Raw genomic sequence first — 15,024 nt, 5'->3', positions numbered from 1 at the left:
AAACAAACATTTTTTCAAATACTGGATATTTTCCTGGGAGTGCAAGAAATCTGTTGTTCGCAATTTAACAAATTTTTGGAACAAAGGATGATTTTCAGTTGAAATCCGTTGAAATGAGATTCTACTGTACAAGTATAAAAGTACAAGCTATCCCTCGCTTAATTCAGCTTTACTTAATGTGAGATTTGATTAACATGCAAAATTAATTACAGCAATTCCTTTAGATATGCGACAGAAGTTTCAATTAACAGGGCTTTACCAGCTGTCTTTACTTAGCATAGATACCATATTTGATTAACACAATTTTGATATATATGGTAGCATGAAGGAATTAATTAACCAAGTTAATTAAGAGATACCTGTAGATAGAATTACATCAAATCCAAAGACTTAAAAAAAAAAAATAATTTTATACTAATTTTTAACACAATCTACAAAAATCTCCAGATATGCCTTCACCAGCTAAATTATTTACTTTATCAAACATTTTCAGCTGTTCTAGCAGCCATTGTCAGCATAAATATAAAACTAATTTCATATACATCCTGACAATGGTTGCTAAAATAGCAGAAAACATTTGAGAAAATAAGCTCTCATCAACATAATTATTTGTCTAGAAACTCTTTTGCGCAATTGAAAACCAGCTTACAATGCATAATTTTACATCATATAGACGTATTCAATATAAAAAATTAAGCTATTTCTCTAGTAGCAATATAGAATTTTATCAGACGTATAACTATTATAATAATTCATTCATTACATTAGCGAATCATTTACAATATTCTCAAAAGATGACTGAGCAATTATAAATCTCAACTATTTGCGTTATGTAGAATTATTTATTAAATAAGTAAGAATTTTTGAATTTATTAATGATGCATGCATTTGTAGTATTATTTTTATTGAAAACATAAGTTTAGCAAAAAATGTAATGTTTCTAATTACATCATTATTAAATTAATATAAAAGCAGTAATAGTTATGGTAAATATATCAATAAAGAAATTCTTTTAATGCAATTATTGGTATAATGGTGTAATGGTATAATAAAGCCACTTCAGTCAGAAATCACCAACATGAATTTTGATTTACATTAAAACCTACACAGTTTTATACAGGAATTTTAGGGGTGACTACAAAGCAAGCTTTTACTGTACATGTAGGCATAATACTCCATATTTCATACTGATTCCTATAAAATTACACCTTATATTAATATTATACAAAAAAAAAACAACTTTTAAAAAGATTTGCATCTTCAATAATCATTTTTCATCTTATTTATTATTTTACTTGATATAAGCATTTAAAAAAAAATGCTTATACCAAGCTTATATCAATGCTTATATAAAATGTGACATTCTGAGGGGATAAGTTAATTTAATTAATTAGTAATAACTTACAATTAACCTAGAAAAGGTCAAACAATGACAAAGTGGGAAAAACCCACACACATTCCATTTCTCCTGATTTCTTAGCAGATAAGACTGATTAAATGTCTCTCTGATTTAAACAATTACTACTCAGATTGTAACCTAATATCAGATCTTAGTCACTACCGGCAATTAATTTAGTATGTTTGACAGTTATTATGAAGTAGAATGAGTAACAATGCCAGTAGAAAGTGTCAATAATTCATCAAAACATCCAATTTCTGACAGCTCTGTATAAACAACACCCAGACTCAGTTTGAACGTAGAACATATTACACCAAGACTGCATCAGCCAGATGACAGTATAAAAAGTAGTAGTACCCACTCCTTGGCATGGACACTCTTCCAGAAGAGCAAGGACCAAAGCTTCCATCCTTCATCACCCTTGCCTCGACCGCCCCATCTCCCGTCTCTCTGCCAGGATGATCCTGACATGGAATAAAGGAGGACTACTTGCCAACCCTAAAAACTGCCAATCCTGGTGCATTTCACTGACATCCCATACAACGAGATCTGGAACCATCAGTCTATGAGGTATATTATACATAGAATTGTACACTTTCTCTTGCTAGGTTAGAATCGCTAGGTAGAGTTAAATAGATGTTAAGGAGTTCTGTTTCGGAGTAGAGTCATTCTACTATTTATGTAAGCCTTTCGTGTTATTAAACTTATTAAACTTTATTTTATGTTAATTGGGTCGCAATTTGCAGTTTCTTTGATGGCCGACACCTCATCGACTTACCCACCGCACTCCCCACTCGATGCTTATAAATAACCTCCTATGGGAACGTATTGTGCCGAACATCAGAATTAATTGTGAGTTAAGACACATTAAATATATCTTAACTGGTGTCAGTCCTGACAGGAGGGGAAAATTTCGCGACTTCCCCATCTCCGACCATAACAAGCGTAACCAAGCCATCTGGTGATACCTGAGAGCAGGTTCTACCAACCCGACACTGCTCAAGAATTAGGGTCCCCCCTTTCCCGTGGCTAATCTCACACAAAAATGCTTATATTTAATTTTACTTTATACTTTATTATCTTTTAGAAAAAATAATTAATATTTAATTATTTAATAAAATAATAATATTCCACTTTCAAAATTGGAAAAATTAAAGTCAACACAGTATTCTAAATTATTCAAAATCAATAGTATAAACTTCTTATATTTTAAATAGTACTTTCATGCAAACTTAGTTAGAAAGAAAACAGAAATAAACTTGCTGACAAATCAAATTTATAGATCTAAAACTGATTTAAACATACAAATAACTAGATACAAAATCCAAACAATATCAAATCTTTCATGTCCAGCAAATAATAAAAAAATATAAAAATGTTTTCAGTTACTTTTAATAATAGTCGTCAGGTTATAATCCAAACTCACAAAAGAATTTAGATGTGTAACCATTAAAGGTCTGATATTATTTAATACTAAAGTCCCAGTATGATAAATGGTGACAAACAATAAATTCTTAATTGTATGTCATGGGAGATTGATTAAAACATATTTTAAAATGTATATATAATTTTAAAAACCTTCAAAAATGAAGTATTTTAAAAAATAATAAAATTATTCTGATCTTATCAACGATCCTTTTTATCGATACTGAAGAGATGTACTTACACCAGATACATTTTGAACTATATTATCTAACAGTTCCTCTTCAGTGGTAAAAACAAAGTAAATAACATAGTAACAATAAATTAATTTGATTATATAAATTTCTAATTAATTAATTGTGCAATTTCATTAAATATTTAACACACAAAAGCATATCCTATTTAGTAACAATTAAATCAGTAATTTACCAAAATTTTTCTTAATGTACTGAATTAAGATGTGCGATCAATTTTAGTAATGAGTCAGAAAACTTAATGAAATCAATTAGAAAGAGTCCTAAATAATGATTTCTAATTGTCTTAAATCGCTGCAATCTATCTAACAACTATTAAAAACTTTTCTAAAGTTTATATACAAATTTATATACAGTCAAACCTGTTTTTATGTGGTGGATAGGGACCGCATAAAAAAAAACGCATTAAAAAAATCGCGCGAAACTTCACGACTGGCTATAAAAAATAGTTTTCGCAACACAATTAAAAAAATATTTTTTTTATGCAGTCAATAGGGACCGCATAAAAAAAGTTTCACATAGAAAATAACTCAAAACCATACGAAATAGAGTTTATTGACAACAGATGTCAGCACTTGACTGCATCGTCTCATCTATCGTCTGTTTTACATATTTTTGTCCAGGTGGTGTTTTGTTGACTTAAAAAATAAATTATTTCATTTTTCGCATATTCATGCAATAATATTACTATAATAAGTTCATTTATGCTATAATAAGTTTATTTAGCTATAATAAGTCAACGTGAGACATGACGAATCGCACGAGACTAGTCGCCAACTATACCGCACAAATAAAAAATCACATAAAAAAAATCGCACAAAAAAAGACCGCATAAAAACAGGTTTGACTGTATTCTATTTTAGTGATAAATGAACTGTCATAAACATCACATTTTAACAAGAAATTTGAAAAATCCTTTGTATAAAATTAATTTCACATAATAAATAGAATAAAATATGACTCAGAAATATGTTAATCACAGAGAGAAATTACAAGAGAATAGGAAAAAATTTGCATAATCTGTGAAATCAGCAGTTGTGCTAATTTCACAAATTTTTTGCAGAATTTACAAAATGGGCAATTCAAAATAAGCCTATTTCATGATATCAGCATTTTACTATTTTCACCCATTGAATTATGACTTAAATAAATTTTTATCTATCATTCTCTAAGTATTATCTTCTTCCTTGACACTTACTTAATGATATTTTACATCTTCTAATCTACATGTTTATTTATATAAAATTGTTTTATACATTCTAGGATTAAAAAATTTAATCAAAGAAATAAAAATAGTAATGTCATATTTAGTTCCAGTTTTGTCTGCAAGATGGCAAAAAGTACAATTAAATATAAACAGATTTTAATCAATAATTATTTACGTTAATAATTATTGTATAAATATTAAGTTATCTGATAAAAAAAGTATTAATCAAATATTCTACATTTTCAGCTTAAGATTGGCACTGGGATGTTTGTTAAACATTCATTTTACATTAGTTAGGCATTACATAAAATTATAATTTAACTGTTAAAATTTCATTATAATTTGAACAGAAATTGTAAATTATTGTTTATGAAAGAATAAAAAGAACCATCAGAGATGACTGACTAAAATATATTTTGTATTATTTATATTATAATAAAGACAGATCATTATTTTCAAATACATTCATATATTTTTTCAAAATATGAAAACTCTCAAATGTTAATGGTACAATTTTTTTAAACTTCATATATACCTTTTGTCTTCTATCTGATTTTTGTTCAAGCAACAAAACTGATTTTATTAGATCTTCCATTTTAATACTTTTCAAACTAAAAAAAAAATATAAAAAGTTCTTTATACTGTATATATTTAAACATAATAATAAATAAACATAGTTTTAAATATAAAACAATTAAAATCTGACTTAATTAAGAACTGTATTTCTGTAAAAAATCCTTCAACACTATTTTGTCTTTATTAACTATGATAAAATAATTATGATTTTTTAATATATCATATAAATAAACTTAAACATAATTTTAATGAAAATATTAAATCTAAAAACATATTTTTGGTTATATTAATTTGTGTTAAGTACATCTCCACAATGACACTTAGCCAGCTAACACTAAATTTAAATACATATAAAAGCAAAGGCTTGCTTTCATATCTCAGGGTCCGGGTGGTGCAACTGGCAAATGCATCGCACGGCAAGTGAAGGTCACGGGTTCAAACCCTGCCCCGATCCAGTTCTTTTTTTCCAGATGATTCTATAATTACTTATTAAATAATTTTAATTATTAGTTTAGATAAGAGATGGCACCTAACATCTACCTCTAGTAACAAATTACTTAGTATTCAATCATTAAATAGCAGATTTATAGCCTAATTATTTAAGTTCAATCATTTTGTTATGTATCTATATATATCAGGCTTCGGGATGTTTTATATACTTATAAAAAAATCATAGTTATTTTTTTTACTTTTTCTGTCCTATGGACAGTAAGTCTTTTTTTCATACTCAATGCAGTTTGGCAAAGCCTACAATGAGGACAGCTTGAAAGTGAAGGATGGTGCCTGACATATCTGAGATGGATCACCCACAAAAAATTCCTGGGGTTTTTCAACACTCTGGATTCAATGCCAGCTTTCCCAGAACAGTAGATTGAAGGCTTAACTGCCTCAACCATCTGGCATTAACTTTTATCTGCTGCTATAATAACAGTTAGAAAAATCATTCTATAGTTGTTTGAATTAAAACTTAAAAGCATTTGAAAATGATAATATCAAATAACTATGATTCATAATTGGTTAAAGTTTATTTTGTTTATGTTATTCGAGTATCGTCAAAAAGTCAGAACATTTTATATCTAACAATATTTTTGACTTTCTCGTGAAAAGACATATAAAGTATGAATATCTTTGCTTTATTTTGAATAAATTATTTAATAACAACAGAATAAAAATACCTATAAAAAAATCTGATTCTTTAACATTATCTATATTCATTTTATATATTAGGTTATGAGAATAATAATTAAGATATTTTATAAATCAATCAAAAATGAAAAGTATACAGACTTTATTTTATAATCCTGTAATGTCTTCAAAAATCTAGCTTCTGAAGGAAGAAGAAACAATAGTGCCTGTCCATGAGTACCAATTCGTGCCGTTCGTCCAACACGATGGACATATTCTTCTGGTTTACAGGGAGCACTAAACTGAATTATCCAATCTACTTTTGGAAGATCGAGACCTCTGGATGCAACATCCTAAAATGAACAATAATTTGTTTATACAATATTTATCAAAATATGTATTATTAATAAAACCATTATTTTCAAAAGTATTTAATTATAACTTTATTTTCTTAAGAATTTTTCTAATTATCAATCATAATTAATTTAAATTAGTTTAGTTTATTATTTTTATCTTATTATAACTAAATATTTTATACACTAAATATTTCACATTTTCACATAGCTTTCCTTCTTAAAGTATGTATCCGAATAATTAAAAACTCACTGTACATAAAAGAATTCCAGCTCTTGTTTCTCTAAATTCCTTGAATATTTGTGTTCTCTCCTAAAAGAACATAGCATATTTAATAAACTTTTGTAAAAGCTATTACAATGATTATTTTAAATAATAAAAGTAAGATAAAAGAATGACGATCTTAACAATAAAAAAATGTTTCTATAATTGAAAAATGCAAACAAACGAGTTTCTGGTGTAAATTAATATATTTAATATCATAATATCTATTAAATATTTTTCATAATCAGTAATTAAAATAATTAAACAAATTATTTTGTAATTAAGCTTCTATAAATTAAAATATTAAATTAATAATGAATAAATTTTACTAAATAATTATTTTAAATGTGAATTCTTTTTTATTATAACATTACATAAATTGGCAATTGTATACCATAAGTATTTGTATGTTATGTTAATTTGGGCAAATAATCGCATGTAAATATTTATAAAATGTTTTAATTAGTCACATATAAAAATGAAATTTTATGCGTGACTTTTATATAGTACACTATTAATAATCTGACTGTTTGCTAGTTCAACATGTCCAGTTATCTGACACTATTAAATTCTATTGATACTGTTGCCAAGTTATAAAAGCTTCCCACTATTTCAAACTCCAATTCCCACTAAATTTGAACACCTTTCCATTAAATATGGCATGATATTGAGTCCAAGCTTGAATACAATATTAAATATTGTCAGGCTTTTGAATTTAGGCTGTTCAAAACAGACAGAATATCTTATAAGAAAATACTGTATGAATATGAAAATCAGCCCCGCTGAATTTTCAACTCAAAACACTCTACCACCCACTAAATTTAGTGGGAATCCAACCTCTTAACACTGATTACTGTTAACTGCAACACACTTGGACATGTTGATCAATAGTATGTTAATTTGTGTGTTAACGCATCAACAGTTTACTCTACTACATGCTGTCATATTCATTTATGTGCCATTAAATTAACATTACTTCTGATAATCTGGCAATCTCCTTAATCTGATCTGGTCCCATATATGTCAGATTACCAATATTATACTGTACAAAAAATAAACAATTTTTCATAATTTTGACAATTTTAATAATAACACCTCTGTAGGACGATTTTGACAGTGATGCTGGTTACCATAACAGTAAGTAACATTGAATTAATTTATTATGTGATCGTGCACAGAATATGAATGTTTCACATTTTTAATATATATAAATATTAAAATAAATGAGCTAAGAGTGAATGAGATTTATCTGTCTCAGCAGTTAAACAATGATTTATTCAAAATTTAACTAACACAAAATACTGAGCCAATACAAATTTTATTATTAGCAAAATTTAAATTAATATTATATTAGTATAGATTGAAATGATATGGAGCTATTACTATCTGTTAATTGAACTGGATGATCAGATGTTTGGCAAAAAGAATTTCTTTTAATAAAAGTGTTAATTATCTGAACTAAACAATTATTTTGTTTTATTTATTTAAAATAAAATATGGATTTTAAAATAACAAGCAGACAATTGCATTGATCCACGATAAAACTTGTAAGAAAAAACACATTATAAATAACAAATTTATTATATTCGGAATTAATGAATTATTTTTAAAAACATTTAAAATATTCTATTCTAAAATCTTACCTGTTGAGTCATATTTCCATGCAATTTAAAGAAACCTGCAGAAATATCAATTTCTTTCAGTAATTTTTGAAGAATATCTGAGAATAATATGAAATGATAATCCACAACATCTTGCGTTGACATAAAAATGAGTGCTTTTAATGGTCCCATAGCACATTTGTCTATAATAAATGCTGATAAACACACCAGACGCAATTTAATGGGTACAATGATGAAATATTGTTCAAGACACGAAGAGACAACAAACTCGTCGGAAGACATAACACGATCGAAAGTGGTTGCAGATACATCCACGATTGCAGGAGTAACGAGACTCATTCCGGCAAGCCTTTCAACATCTTAATTAATTAAAAAATGATAAATTTCTATCTAATGCATTCAATATTAAATTACAATTTTAAATTAACTGCTTACCTTTAGATAACGTTGCAGAAAGAAGTATTGTCTGTCTTTGATACTGATTATGTTCAGCTAGATATGAAACAATTTTTGAAATTGACTGTTCAAAGCCCAGTTCAAACAATCTAAAATAAAATTTTATCATTTAAAAGTTACTTTTAAATGTTAGAATAATTCCATAAATGTTTTAAATATAAAATGTTAATTGTTTCTCCTTAAAATCTATATATTCATTTATAAAGTTATATATTTAAATTTTTAATTATAAATAAACAACAATAAGAATTATCTTTCTGTAATATTATCAATGCAATCTTATTCAATTATAGATAGATAACTGTCTTCAAACTTCTGTCATTAGTAAGGATTAGCTTCATAAATATATAGGCCTACACAGAATTTTAACCAATTCCATTAATATTTTTAAATTACAATAATGAAATTAAACAAACCAAATGCTATCTCATAAAAGAGTCCTAAACTTTTTATTTTCAGATAAAATGTTTTTGAAACTAACTGTCTCGGTATCAGATCTTAAAAGGTGTTCTAATTTATATATATGTCACTGTGAAAGACCAAAATTAGAGAATGTCGACACATACGAAGAAAGACTGTCAGTGAAAGACCGAATATTTGTTTATATTATTAATGTTACATTAGGTTAGGTTAGGTTAAGGTTTGTTTTAGGTTACGTTAGGTAAAAATGTCCCTGAGAGAAGCAGCTACAACTAATTCAAAAAGTGGAAGGCAAGGCTATACACACTGTAATTGCAAAAAAAAAGTGTTCCATGATTAAATGCTATGAACAATGTTTTTATTCAACATTCACATCAGTGTATACTGAATGTCGGTGTAAGTGAGAAATAATAATATTTAGCAAATATTTCAAACGTACACGAAATGACTGTGTGAATGCTGACATTCACTGGACAATGTTGACATTTGCCAGATATTGGACTTTCAATACTGTTCTACTACATGGCTCAAATCGGTCAGAATTCAAGAACATACTCTTTTGAGAGTATGTTCTTGGATTCTGTTAACATTAATATAAATATGACAAACAAAACAAATAAGATAATAAAAATATAAAACTCAAAATTAAGAAAAAACTCATGTATAAAAATGTAAAATACAGTATGTAAATCTAAGTATATCAGATCATAGATAATTCTCAGATTAAATACATAACACACAAAGTTCAGTATTGGTTACTAAGAGGTTGGCCAATTCTCCCTGTGGTTGAAAATTGCTTTTCTCAAACTATAGAAGTAGAGAAAAAGTTAGTGTTTCTTATCAAAGGTTTTCACAAAGAATTTCTGTTAACTAATCTACCAACACTTTATAATTTCTTTTTGTTGAACATCCATACCAAGTGATTGAAAAGTTAAGAAACCTAAATGCATTGAAGTATAAATTATAGTTTTGGATTACAATAGTTTCTCTTTTAAACTAGAGGCTATTTATGCTTCACTCTATGATTGCTTTATCAAACATTCCAAGGAGAGTAAAGCAAATTATTCCAGAATATGTACACAGTTATCTAGTCATCATACTTCACTTTTAATGAAGGGGTCTATTTGCCATGCAAAGGAGTATCTATAAGATCCTCAGTGGCCAGCCATTTTGCAGAACTTTGCCAAATACTTGTAGAAATGCTTACTGTACAAGCTTTCATCAGGTATATTATCACAATTTATCATTATGTAACAGTGTTATGATAGTCTGGAAAGACAAAAACATGTATAAAGATTTCATCACAGAAATTAATTAAAATAGCATATGGCTAATCCTGGAACTGTAGCAAGTCAACAACTGCACTATATATTTCTTAGATATTAATGTTTGTTACAATTAAGAATGAATGCATTATCACAGTGATATATAGAAAACAGACTGCAGTTTCTTCATATATGCATTAAGGGTCTGAAGATCCATTCAAATACAAGACAGTGATCATCCAATCACTAATTTCACACTGATACCTTTAAATGCAATTACACTTTGATGTTTTCAGTTTTTAACAACCTTCTTCAAAAAAAAGTACATTGTAAATATAGAACAATGCCTTCAGCATAGAACTTATTAACTCAATTTGAAAGTTGTAGAAAATTAAATTCTAATATATTAATTTTCAAATTCTGTGCTAAGTTCTATGCTGAAGGCATCGTTCTATATTTAGAATGTACATTTCTTTTCAAAGAAGGTTGTTAAAAACAACCAAAAACATTAAAGTATAATTAAAAAATATACTGCATTTAAAAATATCAGTGAAAAATTAGTAGTATTATCAGTGGCGTAGCTAGGATTCTCCGGGCCCAGTGCGAAACCAGATTTGTGGGCCCCCAAAAAAACTTTTCGAGTCTTTTTTCTCATGATTTTGGGGCCCCCATGAGCCTATCGTTTTCCAGGGGCCAGTGCGGACCACACCTACCGCACCCCCGTAGCTATGCCACTGAGTATTATTAACATGCAGTTTCTTGAAGCAGTGAAATATGGCAACACCTAATCACTATTTTGAAAGGCTTATCCTTATTCATCATTGATGAAACATTTAAAAAAAGAGACCAAATTTCTCAAAAAGAATTTTTAGTAAAAATACAGAAATGCAAGAAGAGGATTGTGCAAAGTGGTTGAAAAGTTTACCTGAATTTGTAGAAAATGTACAGAACTATAGCCCGGATGGCATTTTTAACACAGATGAAATGGGTTTATTTTTAAATGTCTGTTAAATAAGATAATGATATTAAAAAGTAATTCATGTCATGAGAAAAAGCAAAGAACATATAACTGTTCTTTTGGAAGTGAATTAAATTATATGTACTGTACCTAACAACTAAAACTAAAACTACACGTACAGTACGTAATAACTACAACTAAAATTAAAACTCAGAAATGTGACTAAGATAACATTAGTGAACATTGTGAAATTTCTAGTTACTGTATCATTTCTTTAATAGTATAATTTAAGGCTTATCATACATAAAACCTTTTTATTTTATCATTTATTTAACAATATTTGTAAAATATATAATACATTATATATTAAAACCTATTTGCCAAAATGCATTTTGGCTTGTGCTCTCATCACTTGACATATTATAGGTCATAATTATACTATATATTTCTTACAGACATTAATATTTATAACATACTGAGGGGCTTTAGGAAAACATTCTGAATGGCATTCAGAATTTTTTGTAACTGGCTGAAAAACTTTAACATCTTTAACTTTGATGCCAAAACAGAAAAAGTATTCTTTTTATTAACAATTGCAGTGCACATTCAATAATTCCACTTTGAAAACTATAACAGTTCAATTTTTACCACCATTCAAAACCTCAAATTATGACACAATGCTCATTATATGAAATACGTTGCATGTACTAATTGATAACGGATCAAATGAGTTTAGAGAAAACCTGATAAATTCAAAAAAATGATTATTCAAAGCTTGAAATGAAGTTGCACAAAGTACCATTGCAAATTACTTGACAAAAGCAGCTTTCAATCAATAATTTGCTAATGCCTCAAATAAATCAAATTTTTACCAGAATCTGTTGACTATATAAAAAAAGACAGGACCAATCTCATTACAGAAATGAGATTGACTATATGAAGAAAGACAGGACCAATTTCATCACTTATTACAAAAATGAGTGATGAAAAAAAATGGCATTCAAAGATTTTATCAATGTTGACAATATCTGCAAACAATTATCTAAAGACATTATTGCTGAAGTAAAGAACCAAGATGTGCAAGAAACCAGTGATGAACATCAGAAAGAAGTAAATCCTGTCAAGGACAATACACTATTCCCCCTATTTGTAGGAAAGAAGAGAGAGCTCAAGAGAAAAAAAGCTCTTGAGCATTTGAGAGCCTTTTTAAAATCATTACTCATAAAACATGATTATAAAGAAGACTGATTGCATCAAAATCACTGTTAAGCAAGAAGCAATGAATCATTAATGACAAGCTCATGTATTTGAAATTATTAATAAAAAGTCTATGTTTTATTATTTTATACATTTACATATGTAAAAACTAATAAAATACATCGCAAAGAAAAATTCTAAAAATCCAGGATGTAACATATTTATATAAAAATACATTGTAAAAGTACTAAGTATTAATATTAAAGACCAATATGAATACATTATTCTTGTCTTCTCTGCCATCCTCTTTCAACATCACAGAAACATGATCCACATAGCAGAGTCGACCTTTCTTTTTAGGCTACTTTCCCCGCCTATATTTATGTAAATCAGGTAAAAAGTTCCCTGACTTTTATAATGGAATCCAAAGTCAAGAAACTTTTTACTTGATTTACATAAATATAGGCGGGGAAGTAGCCTAAAAAGAAAGGTTGACTCTGCTATGTGGATCATGTTCTTGTGATGTTGAAAGAGAACGACAGAGAAGACAAGAATAATGTATTCGTGTTGGTCTTTAATACTTTGTATTTTTACAATGTATTTTTATTTAATAAAATACAATATTTTTAAGTCTAACTATATTGTTTGTAATGCACTATTTATGATCTAATTAAGATAAAGTAGTATCCATAAGTTATAATTTTGTTAACTCAAAAATTTTTCTCCATTCCTCCTATTTTGGGTTATAGTGTAACTACTGTATATTGTTATGTTTTATGTAATAATTCTTCAACTTATTTATTATACTTAAAGTTTTAAATAACGGGTTTGTCAAACTCATTCTAGAACTTCAACTTACACTTATCATTAAAAAATTAGTTTATATATATGATAATCATTTAAAATAATCACATATTTAGATAAAGCTTATTTGTAGTTGTAACTCGATATCTTTTAAACTTTATTTTTAAATTAATAAAATTAATATAAAAATCTGACATACCTATCTGCTTCATCAATCACCAACCACCTGACATTACTGACATTCAAATTAGATGTATGTTCAATATGGTCTAGTAATCTTCCAGGAGTTGAAATTAATACTGTAATACCTTTTCTTATTCTAAAAAGAAATTTTAAAATAACTGATCTTATACTTTAATTGAAAAAATAATTTACTTAATTATTCTGCTCAAAAATATATGTCTTATGTCTTAATTTTTCAAATAATAGAAGAATGAATCCTCAATAAATATACAGGGTTTCAATACCTCTATGTCAGCACCATTAGTAGCAGCAGCACATCTAACCAATATTCAATCTCACACCATACATTATTAAGCATCTGTAATAACGGTTTGGATACTATCTGCAATTTCGTTTTTCAGAACAACTAAATTGTTGTGTAAATATAATCTTTAACAAAACCCAACAATAAAAAATCCTGCGATGTTATGTCCAATGATTGAGGAGATCATGGGATAGGCCCATCTCTGCCTGTCTATCTGGGTGTAAGAAGTCAATTATGACTCATTATATTGTGTTTTGGGTATTATTTTTAGTTCATTTTCTTATTTATGTTAGGGCATTTTATTTTGTTAAGGATAGACTACCATACCTCACACAGACAAAATTCTAAATTCTCACCTTATTGTAACGATTGCCGACGGCAACCTATTACGTTGTCGAACCCAGAAACATCATCTTGGGGAAAGACTTCCACAGGAAGTTAAAAGAATGTTTTCTTGCCCCAAATTGTCACAAAAAAGAACAATTATAAAATTATAAAAGATTAAATGTAAGGACGATGACATGACTTAAAGAAAGATTACTAGAATTAAATGAATGTTAGCCACTTAAGTATGTAAATAGGGTCAAATGGGAGTAATCATGTAATGTCGCCACAACTGCACTATAAGAAGGAGGTGAAGCTCAAGATCAAACAAGGTGGAGCTAAAGATCAAGCAACGTAAAATCAAGGCTTTCAAGTTCCATTGACGATGTAAAAGTTTCTTGGTGACAGTTAGACAAAGTTAATTTGTAAGATTTCCTTGTGAATTTTAGATAGATTTCAATTTCATATTTTTTCTTGTCGGTTTTGTGGAAATAATTCTAAGATAGTTATAATTTAATTTATAAGTTCCCAAGAGTCGAGAAAAGTTTCTTGCCTGGCACTAACTGAACCCTCATTTATGTAACACACCATTAGAAAACTATCTGGGCTCTCGATAGAAATAGATAAGGCATCATATGGGAAAAGCTTCATTCAATTTGGCTTGAATGTCCAAATTCCAATACAGAGGGTCATCATCTTGCTGGAATCTGACATAAGGTTTCCTGAAGTATTAATGAAGTTGTGGAAAAATAAACAAGTCCAACTAATCCAAATACACATATGTACTGACAATGTTTTCTTAAGGAAAAGAAGGATCAATGCTTTTGTTGTGAAGCAATCCACACCAACAACCTTTAGGCCAGGGGTTCCCAACCTTTTTGTACCTAAGA

General features: G+C 28.1%; 2 protein-coding genes across 2 annotated transcripts in view; one reads left to right on the top strand and one right to left on the bottom strand.

Moving 5' to 3' along the window:
- LOC136983714 (cilia- and flagella-associated protein 77-like) overlaps positions 1–15,024 on the top strand; it is a 233,549-nt gene that overhangs the window by 197,317 nt on the left and 21,208 nt on the right. The gene's annotated exons all lie outside the window — the stretch shown is intronic.
- LOC136983693 (ATP-dependent DNA helicase DDX31) overlaps positions 1–15,024 on the bottom strand; it is a 42,749-nt gene that overhangs the window by 9,258 nt on the left and 18,467 nt on the right. The window contains exons 8-13 of the mRNA XM_067280506.1: positions 13,523–13,642; positions 8,659–8,768; positions 8,245–8,582; positions 6,590–6,649; positions 6,146–6,336; positions 4,818–4,893 (exon numbers count right to left, since the gene is read on the bottom strand). Coding sequence (XP_067136607.1) covers positions 4,818–4,893; positions 6,146–6,336; positions 6,590–6,649; positions 8,245–8,582; positions 8,659–8,768; positions 13,523–13,642 — 895 coding nt within the window. The remainder of the gene's footprint in view (positions 1–4,817; positions 4,894–6,145; positions 6,337–6,589; positions 6,650–8,244; positions 8,583–8,658; positions 8,769–13,522; positions 13,643–15,024) is intronic.

Source organism: Centruroides vittatus, unplaced genomic scaffold (genome assembly GCF_030686945.1).
Source record: "Centruroides vittatus isolate TY-2023 unplaced genomic scaffold, ASM3068694v2 contig_884, whole genome shotgun sequence".
Taxonomy (NCBI): domain Eukaryota; kingdom Metazoa; phylum Arthropoda; class Arachnida; order Scorpiones; family Buthidae; genus Centruroides; species Centruroides vittatus.
This window is presented reverse-complemented; position numbering and strand designations above follow the sequence as displayed.